General features: G+C 39.5%; 1 protein-coding gene across 21 annotated transcripts in view; it reads right to left on the bottom strand.

The window, feature by feature from the left end:
* The window catches only part of LOC120936883 (mucin-4-like), a 162,004-nt gene that overhangs the window by 81,764 nt on the left and 64,057 nt on the right, over positions 1-16,183 (bottom strand). For 18 of the 21 annotated variants that reach the window (XM_040349644.1, XM_040349628.1, XM_040349631.1 and 15 more), the window contains exons 29-42: positions 15,564-15,680; positions 15,005-15,241; positions 14,639-14,761; positions 13,777-13,899; positions 11,859-11,984; positions 10,946-11,071; positions 9,613-9,738; positions 8,174-8,299; positions 5,138-6,613; positions 3,476-3,609; positions 3,220-3,384; positions 2,871-3,017; positions 2,658-2,785; positions 2,161-2,210 (exon numbers count right to left, since the gene is read on the bottom strand). In XM_040349644.1, the coding sequence (XP_040205578.1) occupies positions 2,161-2,210; positions 2,658-2,785; positions 2,871-3,017; positions 3,220-3,384; positions 3,476-3,609; positions 5,138-6,613; positions 8,174-8,299; positions 9,613-9,738; positions 10,946-11,071; positions 11,859-11,984; positions 13,777-13,899; positions 14,639-14,761; positions 15,005-15,241; positions 15,564-15,680 (3,204 nt within the window). The remainder of the gene's footprint in view (positions 1-2,160; positions 2,211-2,657; positions 2,786-2,870; positions 3,018-3,219; positions 3,385-3,475; positions 3,610-5,137; positions 6,614-8,173; positions 8,300-9,612; positions 9,739-10,945; positions 11,072-11,858; positions 11,985-13,776; positions 13,900-14,638; positions 14,762-15,004; positions 15,242-15,563; positions 15,681-16,183) is intronic. The other 3 variants (XM_040349643.1, XM_040349639.1, XM_040349638.1) reach the window with 3 other exon arrangements.

Raw genomic sequence — 16,183 nt, 5'->3', positions numbered from 1 at the left:
TATGCGGCTGATTCATAGAATCAGTTACGCATAGATAGCCCTAAGATCCGACAGGTGTAATTGACTTACACCGTCGGATCTTAGGATGCAATTCTAGGCCGGCCGCTAGGTGGCGAGGCCATTGCGGTTGGCGTAGAATATGCAAATGACTAGTTACGGCGATTCACGAAAACCGCGATGCCCGTCGATCTAAATTTACGTAGTTTTCGTCAAGATACGAGTTGTAAAATTAGGGCTACCTCCTAGGTGTTCTAAGCAATGTTAAGTATGGCCGTCGTTCCCGCGTCGAAATTTTAAATTTCACGTCGTTTGCGTAAGTCGTCCGTGAATGGCGCTGGAAGCCATTAACGTTAATGCCAAAACCAATGACGTCCTTGCGACATCATTTAGCGCAATGCACGTCGGGTAATTTACCCGACGGAGCATGCGCAGTACGCTCGGCGTGGGAACGCAACTAATTTAAATGGTGCCCGCCCCATTTGAATTAGGCGGACTTGCGCTGAGCGGATTTACGTTACACCGCTGCAAGTTTACAGGTAAGAGCTTTGTGAATCAGGCACTTACGCTGTAAACCTGCGGCGGTGTAACGTAAATGGGATACGTTACGCTGTCGCGGAATAACGTAATTGTACCTGAATCTGGCCCATTATGTCTATTATGACAAAATTGTGTCTATTATGACAATCTGTCATTTGAATTACATCATATATATCAAGTCAGTGGGAATGCTTTACTTTAAGATTAGAGAATGTTTAGTTAGGAAAGTGAAACGATATTTACTTTGGATATCAATGTCATGTACAGAGAAATACAAAAACAGAATTTTTGCCCTGCACATATGATTCACTACACCTTCACTTCATTTGTGTGACAGGCAAGTTAGTGGGAACACATGTTTCTAAATGACCAATACAGGCCAGCTTTGAAGAAAATGAAACAGCCAGGTCCAGTGACCTCAATTTTTTTACAATGTAGATAAGCAAAATAACCAACCCAAGCCAATCCCGTGATTGAACAATGAAGAAGCAGCAGCAACACATTGAAGATCCAGCGATCTTCTATTTTGTAAGCACTCTTGTTAGGTAAATATACTGTATGGCAGCACTGGGCAGTGCAGTAGAGCAGTGGCGGCTGGTGCTCAAAATTTTTTGGGGGGAGCAAACAAACGAAAAAAAAAACATCAATTGCAGCCCCACTGTGCCCATCAATTGCCGCCACTGTGCCCATCAATTGCCGCCACTGTGCCCATCAAACGCAGCCACTGTGCCCATCAAACGCAGCCACTGTGCCCATCAATTGTCACCACTGTGCAGTGCCATCAAACGCAGCCACTGTGCCATCAATTGTCACCACTGTGCCATGCCATCAATTGTTGCCACTGTGCCATGCCAATGTCGCCACTGTGCCCATAAATTGTCGCTACTGTGTCATGCCAAACGCAGCCACTGTGCCACCAATTGTCGCCACTGTGCCATGCCAAACGCAGCCACTGTGCCATGCCATTGTCACCACTGTGCCCATCAATTGTCGCCACTGTGTCATCCCAATTGCAGCCACTGTGCCCATCAATTGTCGCCACTGTGCCATGCCAAATGCAGCCACTGTGCCATGCCACTGTCGCCACTGTGCCCATCAATTGCTGCCAGTTTGCCCCTAAAATGCCGCCAGATTGACCCCCCCGCCTGGCACTTACCTTTCTCAGTCAGCCATCCTCGGGATCCTCCTCCATAATCCCTCAATGTTGTCCCGCCCTCTGATAGACACTTCCACAGCCAACCAGCCGCCGTTATTCAGATGGCCGGCGCTCGCCAGGGGGCCGGCCCTCGCCAGGGGGTCGGTCATCTGAATAGTGGGCGGCAGCGGCAGAGGCGACAATACATAGATTCATGCAATGCATGAATCTATGTATTGTTTTTCAGTGGCAGTGCAGGAGCGAGAGGGGGCGGCGCTCCTGCGCCCTCTATGGACGCACCGCCACTGCAGTAGAGCCTGATTTGAATGTGTTGCTGCCCATTTCTCTTTTATTCTCAGTGCAGGCAATTAAAAAAGGCCTTTATTAATAACATGTTAATTTTTTGGAGTTATTCAAAATTGAACTTAAAAAAACATTTCCTAAGGTGGCCATGACTTGCAGACAAACGTATTTTTAATGGGTCATACCTGAATTGCTATTTATAAAGGTGCTATTGAAAAATGAATCCCTGTTGCCACTAGAAAAAGAAAAGGAAAATTAATATCAAGTTCAGTTTTGTAAGATATCTATGTAAAACTTATAATATTTATAATCTAATCATATTTGTTTTAATGTTTTATAGGTATATATAGTCTAATATATGCATTAATTAGAAGTCATATTTTCTCATTACATACTCAAGCCCTGATTCATGGTGAGTGAAAGTCAAATACAAAGTTCCCTCGGGTTATTCATTTTCATATCTCTGTATTTAATACAACAATATTTTTAAGCATTTAAAAATGTAACCATTGCATAAATTAATTTAGGCCTAACACTGCAATAATTACTCAAAATATGAACTAACTACAAATATCCTACATTCAACCTTTAAGTAATTTCTAGAAATTCCGACCTTATTTTTAAATTAGAAGCATTTAGCATCATGATTTGTATTTACAAAGTATCAGTAATCAAACCTTACCTACAATAGCCCATCAATGGTTTAGGGAAGCGTGTAGTTAGATCCCAGTTCATGCCACCATCTTTATATAACATCAGCACATAGGAGACAAATCCATCCGTGGTCAGCACAGCCTGGTATGTGCTAGTCTATAAGTGTACAATATGACAGAAAATCACTTTCAGAAGTAAAGCCATTGCTATCACGCTGTAAGATTTATTATATGCAATTTACCTTGACATCATTTGCAGTTGCTGGATAAGCAGGAGCATTCTCCCAGGTAATCTTCAATGTCCACTGAGCAGCGTATGATGTTTTTGTATAATTCTTAATAAAGCCTTCGACTCTTTCAACTACAGCGTTATTTCTTGAATCATATTCCTGTTATTTAGAAAATATGTGTGAGTTACTATTCAAATACTATCAAGCTTTCTTGCACAATATCCTCATCCTTTTACATTTTCTATGGCTGTAGAAGTATTTATTGAATTTTATGGTAACAAATGACACATTGTATATATAATTAAGGCTTAAAAATCCTATTCAAAGAATGAAAGCATTAATGAAATCTAGTAAGACTCACTTGGTAATAGGTAGTTCCCACATTTTTGGAAAAATCTGCATCATTCCAAAACACAGCTATTGATGCGGAGGTGAAACCTGTACTGAATCCATTGACTGGAGGATTTGGGTAAGAGAAGATATTATTTCTTGATAATGGAAAGATGATTTGCCCATTGTCTGTGTACTAAAGAGAAAATAAACCAATACAATTGTTGTAGTTCTAAAGCAATATATACACATTGACATTATAATCAAACTAAGCAATAAGAACTCACATAAAGGAAATTCCTTATTTGGTTTCCAAAGGGGAATCCCATCAATGGCTGGAACAAGGGAGAGGTAAAATCTGTCCTTCTTGATACATAGGCAATATCACCAACACTTGATCCATAATCAAAAAGGTATACAGCTGTAACAATAAAATATGTTACAATGCAAAATCATATTAATATTCATGAGTATGTTAACTGTGATGAAAGGTGTGTAATAAAAGAGACAAATGTGCACCTTACATTGCCAATATCATTATTCGTATATTTTGTATGGTAAAGCTGAAATGTATTCTGCTTATTGTTTGCCTTCCCTGGTTCCTCCCTTTGCCCCCTCATTAATATGCTAATGTTGTTTTCATTACATACCTAATTCTAGTGAACGCTGGATTTCTTTGCGTCTCTATGCAACATAGGCAGATCATGGCTAGCGGGAAGGGTAAACAAAAGGCTGTACATAATTTATAGGGATGACCCAAATGGTTTTGTTCAATTCGTGGAAGGTTCATCAAACTGTGCTGAAGTTCTGAGCATAATTGAAGACAACAGGAGCTGGATCTTTAATATCAGTACCAGCCATTTTCAAGATGTACAGGCAAGAGATTGTCAAACAAATTACATGGAGGACTGGACATTGCCTGGGGGGGGGGGGATATGTACTAATGAATGTGGCCACATTTGATCAATGATGTCAGCCATCATCTTTTCCCCTTTGTTTATATACACATGTCAGCTGGGAGTCCCCAGATGACAGCTGAATGGGCCACGTGAGGTTGCTAGGAAGTCAGTGGTTTCCTAGAAAACAGCCTGAATGGGAAGTTATAGGATTTATCAGCAGTAGAATTACCACTGCTAAATGTAACTGAAAGTTTGGCCCAAGAACAGCCTATTATGTTCACTGTTCCCCAAACATGAAACAGGCAAAATTCAGACAAGAATTCGGCCTCGTACACACGGCCGAGGAACTCGACGTGCCAAACACATCGAGTTCCTCGGCCAGTTCAGCACTGAAGCCGCCGAGGAGCTCGGCGGGGAGAGAGCTCCCATAGAACAACGAGGAAATAGAGAACATGTTCTCTATTTCCTCGCCGAGCTCCTCGTCGGCTTCCTCGGCCGAAAGTGTACACACGACCAGTTTCCTCGGCAGAATTCAGCCAGAAACTCGGTCGGAAGCTGAATTCTGCCGAGGAAACTGGTCGTGTGTACGGGGCCTTCTAGTTCAGTGTGAACCCGAAGCTCATCCCTAATAGCTTCATGAAAATATCATAGCACTCTGCCCTGGTACTTTTCTCAAGAGTCCTTAGCCTTGATGCAAGCAATGATCTGGCTCTTGGGAGGAGTTATGCAAATATCAAAATGCCTTGGTGAGTGAAGGCCAATCTTGAGAAGTGGAAGGTCCTATGCAGACTGCATTTGCATGTAGACCAACCTAAGTAACACATACATGTGGTACTGAGACTCTATGATTGAGAGGAACATTGACAGTAAGCTAAAAAGTTCTATAACGCAAGCCAGTTCAGTGCATGACAGAAATCTGTAAAACTGTGAAAGACTAAAGGTAAGGCCAGAGTTCAGCTTTAAATAGTAAAGTTGACATAAAAAGTATATATGATCAAAATATATATAGCCTCTCCATTGATGTGTATCTTTTGCTAGCATTTCTTTTACCTGCAGGTGCACTTCCACTCGTGGTAGGCACATTAGTTGTGGCTGTTGTTCTTGCTGTAGTTGTGATAGTAGATGATGGTGTTTGAGTTGATGTAGCATTAGTAGCAGTAATAGATATAGCTGTTGTTGATCCAGTTGTAGAGCTCACAGATGTGCTGTTAGTAGACAGTGGTGTAACTAATGTGTCTGTGTTCTGGTTTATATGTGTGGTTGAACTTGGACTTTGAACAGCTGCAGTGGTGGTTGTAGTCTGGTTTGTAGGTACTGTTGTGTCATGGACTGTTACATTTACTACAGATGTAACTGAAGTAGTATTTGCTTCAGGTACTGGGGTGGTAACTGTGGTCTGGTTTGTTGGTAGCATTGTTGTACTTTGGCTCTGAACAGTTGAATTGATATCAGGGGTGCTTATATGTGTGACTGGAGCTTCAGTGGTGATCACAGTCTGGTTTGTAGGTCCTGTTGGACTTGTTATATTTACAGTAGATGTGACTAAAGTAGTATTTGCTTCAGGTACTGGGGTGGAAACGGTGGTCTGGTTTGTTGGTAGAATTGTTGTACTTTGGCTCTGAACAGTTGAATTGATATCAGGGGTGCTTATATGTGTGACTGGAGCTTCAGTGGTGATCACAGTCTGGTTTGTAGGTCCTGTTGGACTTGTTACATTTACAGCAGATGTGACTAAAGTAGTATTTGCTTCAGGTACTGGGGTGGTAACTGTGGTCTGGTTTGTTGGTAGCATTGTTGTACTTTGGTTCTGAACAGTTGAATTTGTATCAGGGGTGCTTATATGTGTGACTGGAGCTTCAGTGGTGATCACAGTCTGGTTTGTAGGTCCTGTTTGGCTTGTTACATTTACAGTAGATGTGACTAAAGTAGTATTTGCTTCAGGTACTGGGGTGGAAACTGTGGTCTGCTTTGTTGGTAGCATTGTTGTACTTTGGTTCTGAACAGTTGAATTGGTATCAGGGGTGCTTATATGTGTGACTGGAGCTTCAGTGGTGATCACAGTGTGGTTTGTAGGTCCTGTTTGGCTTGTTACATTTACAGTAGATGTGACTAAAGTAGTATTTGCTTCAGGTACTGGGGTGGAAACTGTGGTCTGGTTTGTTGGTAGCATTGTTGTACTTTGGTTCTGAACAGTTGAATTGGTATCAGGGGTGCTTATATGTGTGACTGGAGCTTCAGTGGTGATCACAGTCTGGTTTGTAGGTCCTGTTGGACTTGTTCCCTGACCTGTTACATTTACATCAGAGGTGCTAAGAGTTGTGTTGGTTGTTGTTGTGGTCTGGTTTACAGGCAGTGTTGGGCTCGGGCTCTGAATAGTTTCATTTGCACCAGTTGTGACACTGCTGGCATTAGTGACAGGAACTAGGGTGGTGACAGAGGACTCATTTCCTGAGGGTGTGCCTGTATATTCCGTTGTTGTATTGTTAGGTTGAGGAGTAGTTGGAGCTTCAGTTGTTATATTTATGGCTACAAAAAAATGAAAAATTTAATTATCATGATGTGCCTCTTAAGTTTCTTAGGACCCTGAACACAAAGACTATAATAGAAAAAATAGCAAAACGATGCACCTATTAATATTGCATAGGAGAATATAAATTCCTGAACATAGATTTTACTGACATAAAGTAAGAAGGAAAACTCTAATTTAGTATAAGGCTAAGTTATGACTGTTACACTAGCTATTTTGTATTATTTACAAAACAGAAGTAGTTAAAGGTCTCTATCAATGCCTTCTTGCTGTGTATATGGTTCACCCGAAGGGTAGTATTTTCATCACAAAACTGAAGCACTACTTTAAATGAAATTCATCTTTCATCCAACTTGGTTCGTATTAGAAATACTAAGGGCCAGATTCATGTAGAATCGCGGCGGCGTAACGTATCGTAGATACGTTACACCGCCGCAAGTTTTCATCGCAAGTGCCTGATTCACAAAGCACTTGCGATGAAAACTACGCCCGCGGCCTCCGGCGCAAGGCGGGCCAATTCAAATGGGCGTGTGCCATTTAAATTAGGCGCGCTCCCGCGCCGGACCTGCTGCGCATGCTCCGTTTCCTAACTCCCGCCGTGCTTTGCATGCCGTGACGTTATTTTTTCGAACGGCGACGCGTGTAGCGTACTTCCATATTCCCGGACGTGTTACGCAAACGACGTTAAATTTTTAATTTCGACGCGGGAACAACGGCCATACTTTAGACAGCAATACGTTTGCTGACTAAAGTTAGGGCACCTAAAACGACGACTAACTTTGCGACGGGAAACTAGACTAGCGGCGACGTAGCGAACGCGAAAATCCGTCGGGGATCCGCCGTAACTCCTAATTTGCATACCCGACGCTGGTTTACGACGCAAACTCCCCCCAGCGGCGGCCGCGGTACTGCATCCTAAGATCCGACAGTGTAAAACTATTACACCTGTCGGATCTTAGGGATATCTATGCGTAACTGATTCTATGAATCAGTCGCATAGATAGAAACAGGGATACGACGGCGTATCAGGAGATACGCCGTCGTATCCCTTTTGTGAATCTGGCCCTAAGTTCCCAAAAGGATGTGCAGGAAGGAAGAACAACTCTGCATTTCTAGGTGGAAAGTATACATTTGGAAAACCTCTTTAACACCAATTAATAATTCATTCATTATAAATGTATTAAGGATTCTGTGTAGCAAGTAGACAGCCGGCACTTACACTGAAAGTGTCCATGATATGTAATATCCCAGGATAAGCCAATTTACAACTGGGCTGTCATAAATAAATACACAGGAAAACCCTATCCATTTACTATAAATTTTACTAGCAATCAAGTTTAAAACTAGTATGAACTGTGCCATATTGTCTTGGCTAAGAAAATATATAAAACCTGAATTAAATGAAGCCCACATGGTTAATCTTAATGTTTCTACACTGGAGAAAGACAAAATATCTTTAAAGGGGCCAAAGAGGTGGCTAATTGACAAAATAGATAGATAGAAAAATAACAGCAAACAGCATTTATTGTGAAAAAAGCAGACACAAGCATTTGGCTTACCAGTACACTGTAGATAGCCATCACCTTCGTATCCTGGCATACAATAGCAGGTGTAGTTTCCTAGTAAGTTGATGCAATTGGCGTTCACAGCACATGGAGAAGTTGCATTGGTGCACTCATCAATATCTAAAAATGGATACAGTGTACAGAAATCATACTCTGCTCTTATGTTTACCTATATTAACATATAGTGACCAGTTATAAAGGAGATCGCTATAGGGAAATTACACAAACAAGATAACCATTATAGGGGAGTAGAGACTGGTCACTTTCCATATTCCAAAACCATACCACCATATTATTAACTGACTGCCATCAACGTTGATAGTGTGTTATGCATCTTTATATCTGTGTTAGAGACATTACATTGCCAGCTACCCTGCACTCTTGTAATTGGCTCTCTGTACAGAAAGAGTTGTATAATATACTGGCATACATATAAATGTATAAAATAAATAATGATTAACTTAAAATAGATTAAACACATACAAACACATATGTTTGTATGCATGGAGACAGATTATGTTTTCTACATTATTATGATTTTCTTTACCAAGGTTGCCAAGGTTGTTCAGCATAAGGGTGTTTATTAAAAAAGAATGAGATTTGGAACATCCAGTTTCTAATTTACAAAGTATACACTTATATAAAGTAACTCTTATTCTTTAGGATGGAAAAGGACCTGGAGGTCCTAGTAGATGATAGGCTCAGAAATGGCATGCAATGCCAAACTGCTGCTAACAAAGCAAACAGAATATTGACATGCATTAAAAAGGGGATTAACTCCAGAGATAAAACGATAATTCTTCTGCTCTACAAGACTCTGGTCCGGCCACACCTAGAGTAGGCTGTCCAGTTCTGGGCACCAGTCCTCAGGAAGGATGTACTGGAAATGGAGCGAGTACAAAGAAGGGCAACAAAGCTAATAAAGAGTCTGGAGGATATTAGTTATGAGGAAAGGTTGCGAGCACTGAACTTATTCTCTCTGGAGAAGAGACGCTTGAGAGGGTATATGATTTCAATTTACAAATACCATACTGGTGACCCCACATAAGGGATAAATCTTTTTTGCGGAAAGGAGTTTAACAAGACACGTGGCCACTCATTAAAATGAGAAGAAAAGAGGTTTAACCTTAGACTACTTAGAGGGTTCTTTACTGTAAGAGCGGCAAGAATGTGGAATTCCCTTCCACATGCAGTGGTCTCAGCAGGGGGCATCAATGGCTTCAATAAACTATTAGATAAGCACCTGAAGGACCACAACATACAGGGATATACAAGGCAATACTGACATATAATCACATATGTTGGACTTGATGGACTTGTGTCTTTTTTCAACCTCCACTACTATGTAACTATTTAACTCCAAACATCCCTTTCCAGAATGAGAGTTCCTACTAACAGACAGTGAAGATAAATGAAAACACAAATGCCATTACCATCACATTTAGAGCTATTGAGAGCATTCACTTTGTAGCCATCCTTGCAGCTGCAAATGTGTCCACCAAGAAAGCTGGTACAGTTATGTTCACAGTGTGTTGTGTTTAGAAGGCATTCATCTAAAACTAAATTAGAAAAAAATATAGTATGGTCAAAGTATATTAACATATGTAAATTTGGACAGACATTAAAGACTGCACAAAAACGAAAAACACAAAAAGATAGCTTTTTTTTCTAATTACCAGAAAAAGAAACATACTTGCTTTATTTATGTAATAAATTATGCTAAAGGCATTTGTAAGAAGAGTGATGATGTTAAAAAATAATTTGATTATGTTGCTCCATCTATATAGATGACTTACATTGTATTATCAGTCTTGCAGTTATGCAGCATATGTATTTAATAAATTATTAACTTAAATTAGATTAAACACATACAAACACATATGTTTGTATGCATGGAGACAGATTATGTTTTCTACATTATTATGATTTTCTTTACCAAGGTTGCAGAGGTTGTTCAGCATAAGGGTGTTTACGAAACAAGATGAGATTTGGAACAACCAGTTTCTAATTTACAATGTATACACTTATATAAAGCAACTCTTATTTTCTAGGATGGAAAAGGACGTGGAGGCTGTTAACAAAGCAAACAGAAATTTGGCATGCATTAAAAAGGGGATTAACTCCAGAGATAAAACGATAATTCTTCTGCTCTACAAGATTCTGGTCCAGCTGCACCTAGAGTATGCTGTCCAGTTCTGGGCACCAGTCCTCAGGAAGGATGTACTGGAAATGGAGCGAGTGCAGAGAAGGGCAACAAAGCTAATAAAGGGTCTAGAGGATATTAGTTATGAGGAAAGGTCGCGAGCACTGAACATATTCTCTCTGGAGAAGAGACGCTTGAGAGGGGATGTGATTTAAATTTACATATACCATACTGGTGACCCCACAATAGGGATAAAACTTTTTTGCAGGAGGGAGTTTAACAAGACACGTGGCCACTCACTTAAAATTAGAAGAAAGGGTGGTTTAATCTTAAACTACGTAGAGGGTTCTTTACTGTAAGAGCGGCAAGAATGTGGAATTCCCTTCCACAAGCAGTGGTCTCAGCAGGGGGCATCAATTAGATAAGCGCCTGAATGACCACAACATACAGGGATATACAAGGCAATACTGACATATAATCACAAACATAGGTTGGACTTGCTGGACTTGTGTCTTTTTTCAACCTCATCTACTATGTAACTATGTAACTCCAAACATCCCTTTCCAGAATAAGAGTTCCTACTAACAGACAATGAAGATAAATGAAAACACAAATGCCATTACCATCACATTTAGAGCTATTGAGAGCATTCACTTGGTAGCCATCCTTGCAGCTGCAAATGTGTCCACCAAGAAAGCTGGTACAGTTATGTTCACAGTGTGTTGTGTTTAGAAGGCATTCATCTAAAACTAAATTAGAAAAAAATATAGTATGGTAAAAGTATATAATAACATATGTAAATTTGGACACACATTAAAGACTGCACAAAAAACACAAAAAGATAGCCTTTTTTTCCCTAATTAACAGAAAACGAAACACATTTGCTTTATTTATGTGATAAATTATGCTAAAGGCATTTGTAAGAAGAGTGATGATGTTAAGAAATAATTTGATTATGTTCCTCCATCTATATAGATGACCTACATTGTATTATCAGTCTTGCAGTTATGCAGCATATGTATGTAATACTTATTAATATACTTGTTACTTATTAATATTTATAGTCTAAATGTTTACAAATTTTAGGTGTAGTGCTCAAAGGATGGTATGCAAATATACAAAGAGCCCATTACTACCACATCTGATGAGATAATTGAGCCAATATTGCACATGATTATATCATCGTCACTATATTGATTATTTCATAATCGAAATGTAAGGTTTTCCTGAAATTTGCCAACTTTCCACATGTAAAGTGAACAAATCCTGTGGCTAATTTTGTGTGTTTAAAACAGAGATGAAATTAGTTTCCCCACGAATGTAAATATATCACACAACCCTGGCTTAACCATGAAATATGTGACTTCCATAATTCATAGAAAGTATCCCCAATATCAGCACAGATTAGAGGTGGTCATAGTCCAATAACCAACATAACTTTGGATTTAGACAACATTTTCTGGACAGACGTTTCTCCATTTTGTACCTGCTTAAAAGTGTACACTTTCTGAAATAAAAAATATTATGGTAACATACCTGTGCAGATAACACCATTCCCTGTGTAGTTTGCCATACATATGCACAAGAAAGATCCAGCCACATTGGTGCAGATGGCATGCTCAGAACAGTTGTTAAGTGCAGAAGAAAGACATTCATCAATATCTGTCAAAACATCACATATTTTACAATATAATTTGCAGCATACAGTAACTTTAGTAATGTAATTAAACCATATTTATCAGGTTATTATTATTATTATTATTATTATACAGGATTTATATAGCGCAGACAGTTTACGCAGCACTTTACAATATAAAAGGGAGACTGTACAGTTACAATACAATAACATACAAGAGGGTTAAGAAGGCCCTGCTCACGAGCGCTTACAATCTAAGAGGGTGGGGCAAGTGGTTCAAAAGGTTATAACTGTGGGGGATGAGGTGATGGAAGCAATTAAAAGATTAGATAGAAGCATGATAGGCTTCCCTGAAGAGATGAATTTTCAGGTATCGCTGAAGGGCAGCCAGAGTAGGAGATATCCAGACAGACAGAGGTAGAGGGTTCCAGAGGATGGGAGAGGCTCTGGAGAAGTCCTGAAGATGAACATGGGAGGAGGAGATAAGGGAGCTTGAGAGTAGGAGGTTTTGAGAGGAGCGTAGAGGATGGCTTGGATGATATTTGGAGACAAGATTGGTGATGTAGCTGGGCAGAGTGGTGAATGGCTTTTTATGGAGTAGTTAGTATTTTGAATTTAATTTGCTGGGCAAACAGAATTCAGTGAAGGGATTGGTGGAGAGGGGTGGCAGACACTGAGCGTTTGGTAAGGTAAATGAGTCTGGCAGCAGCATTCCTTATAGACTGAAGAGGGGATAGCCTTTGGACAAGTAGGCTTATGAGAAGGGAGTTGCAATAGTTAAGGCGAGAGATAATGAGGGAGTGAATGAGTAGCTTGATGGTTTCATTAGGTAAAAAGAGGAGAATTTTTGAAATGTTATGAAGGTGAAGTCTACAAGCTTTTGACAATGATTGGATCAGATGTCTTAATATACTGTATGTAGTCTGAGTATTTGAGCATTTATTTTTACATTACGCACATTTATATAACGATTTAAAGTGATACTAAAGGTCCCCTTTTTTTAAATAACAAACATGTCATACTTACCTCCACTGTGCAGCTCGTTTTGCACAGAGTGGCCCCCAAACATCCTCTTCTGGGGTCCATCGATGGCTCTCGTGGCTCCTCCCGCATTAAATAACTCCCTCTGGGAAGCTCTCTCTCAGGGGGTTACCTTGCGGGTCCATAGACGCCGAGTGTATGATTCGGCCCCGCCCACGTCATTGGATTCGATTGACAGCAGCGGGAGCCAATGGCTCTTTCCAATCAAAGCCGGGACTTTGTGGAGAGGAGGACGGCGGGGATGCGCCGAGCAGGTGAACTGGCTCAGGTAAGTAAAACGAGAGCGCTGGGGGGCCTGTGTTTGCTATTTTTTTTTTTACTTTAATGCATAGGATACATTAAGGGGAAAAAACATGAACCTTTACAACCCCTTTGTTTTTTATCTAATAAACTACTGTCACAAAATGATTAGTTCTGTTTCTTGCAACTACACAGATAATTTTAGTTTAAAAAATCTGAAACAATTTGTTTATAGCACTATTTAGGCATCTGAGGTTATACTCTGCCGTTCTAAACCCCATCTGACAATAGTCTATTTTCCAAATCATTTTTTTTTTTACAGAAATCTTTTTCTTTGCAGTGTCCCACCTACATAGAGGGTGAGTAACCTAAATGCTACAGGCCCCATTTCTTTGGAAAACCCTATTCTATCTGGATACTCTACACAACTAGTATCTTTTGCTATTATCATGATAACCTCAAATGGTCAGTTTCAACTAATGATATTTGACTCAGATATGACTATGTAACATCTTTATTAACATTAAGTATACATACCTGCACAGCTCTCATTGACTGATTGGTAACCTTGTTGACAACTGCAATTATAGCTGCCTTCTGTGTTTATACAACTTCTTCCTGCACCTTTACAATATTCTGGCGAGGAGCATTCATCAATATCTTTAAAACAAAATAAACTGTATGTTAAGCATTGAATGGCAGTCAATAAACTACAACATCTACTAAAGATTATATTAAGGGGAGGGGGGGGATATTTCAGTTTTGGCCACCATTCTTTTTTCCCTTTCATGCTTCTATGTAGTTATACAAATTAAAGAAAAAGTTTATTGGTTTGTATGGACAACAGAGACAAGCAAAGTTAACCGTGCTCATCATAATGTACAGGAGCAAATAGCATTTAAGTAGTTGCAGTCCTTAACTGGTGAGCCACTATTTTTCTATTTCTTGCTTTGAATGCTCCTAATGAAGTCCCACTTATTTTAGTATCTAGAAAAGTACTTCTCCATTTCAGATGTAATTCTTTTATTATAAGTAGCTTCCTCAAATTCACAATTTGGTAATTCCCATTTCCACCTGCCTATATTTCACTAATTAGTGAGAGCGTTTATTGTGGCCACTGAAGCATTTAGTGAATAGTGGTATGACCAGTCTCAGAATCCGAAAAAAAAAAAAGAAGTCAAGCTTATTGTAACAGAGTTAGGGTGCACAGACAAGATTTTAAATCTTTTGTCTCCATGTGACCAGAACATATTATCAAATAATTAAAGTACAATTCTGTACATTCAAGTAAACACTGCCCATAGCTTAAAAAGGCACATTCTTCAACTTCATGTATGCTACTGAGGACTTTGAAAAAGTTGTCAGGTGAATATCAAAAAAACATCTAAACAATATATACCTTTACAAGTTCCATTGACCAAGGTAAATCCATCATCGCAGTGGCATTCATAGCTGCCAATGGTATTATTACAGGAGGCATGTGCTACACAAATAGAAGCATTTGCTTGGCACTCATTAATATCTGAAAAATGATATAGAATTTAAGATTTAATACAAATATAAATATAACTGGTGATGACAAAAGAGGTTTTTATAAGAGGTCAACAAGGCCAGTAGTAAGGCAATAAATGAAAACTAAAACAATCATTGTAATCAATTATACTTACTGCTTTGAAAACCTACTTACTCTTGTGTAAGTGGTTGTTAAGTAAAGCCTGTTATGTTCCATTAGCAGTAATGGGAGAATTCAAGTTTGAAGACTTACCTACGCATACCACTCCATCACCAGTGTATCCTGTCCTACAGATGCATTTATAGGATCCTACAGTGTTCACACAGTCTGCCCAACTACAGTTGTTTATTCCAAGAGCGCATTCATCAATATCTGTGCAGTTTTCTCCACCAAAACCGACTTTACACGTACAGACGAAAGAGCCAATAGTATTATTACAATTTGAATTTAGGGGACAGATCGTGGAATTTGCCGAACATTCATTTATATCTGTAACATATAAACACATAAAAAGAGTTTTAATTCTTGATGCTTCTTAGACTATATCCTCTTCCACATTCTCCTCCTGACCTAACCCCAGAACTCCCTAGGGGTAAAAACCTTATTGCCTGGTCATCCAAAATGTTAACAATTTTCTTCTTACAATTATTTCTTTTTTTACTATTTTAGTCTACTAAACACACCTGGTAATAAAACCAGATTTTACCATAAACAAGAGTATTATGGGGGCAATGGGTGTTGCAAAAATAAATCAACTGAAAAGCCAACAAATCTTTTTGCTCATAGCTTGTCTCAGACGGCTAAATCTTACCAGAGCAATTGGCTCCATCAAATCCTGGCAGACAGTCACATTGATAGGATCCATTTGTGTTTATACATAGGGATTGTTCGGGACACACAGTCTCATTCATGGTACACTCGTTGATATCTGCAAAGATTGCAATGATGTAATTTTTTACAACTGAAGAAAATGAAGATGACTAGTCAAAAATGATGGCTGTTTATCTATATATCTCTGCTCTGCTTTTGAGTAATTCTTGTAATGTTCAGAATAATGGGGTCTATTTATGAATTGTTTCTAAGATTCACACAATGTTTGCCCTGGATTTATACATGTATCCAATTTAATCCATCTAGAAAACTGTTTAAATCTTGGCTGAAAATAATGGGGTAGATTCAGGTAGATGGGCGTAATTTTGTGCGGGCGTAGCCGCCGTAAATTAGTGAGGTTCTGTATTCACCAAGAACTTGCGCCCTAAGTTATGGCGGCGTAGCGTAAATCTGCCGGCGTAAGCGCGCCTAATTCAAATTGTGAAGAGGTGGGCGTGTTTTATGTAAATAAAACATGACCCCACATAAATGACGTTTTTGACTAATGGCGCATGCGCCGTCCGTGAATGTAACCCAGTGCGCATGCTCCAAATTAACCCG

The sequence above is a fragment of the Rana temporaria genome, chromosome 4 (genome assembly GCF_905171775.1).
Source record: "Rana temporaria chromosome 4, aRanTem1.1, whole genome shotgun sequence".
Lineage (NCBI taxonomy): Eukaryota > Metazoa > Chordata > Amphibia > Anura > Ranidae > Rana > Rana temporaria.
The sequence above is the reverse complement of the archived record's forward strand: the minus strand, read 5'-3'. Positions and strand labels throughout refer to the sequence as shown.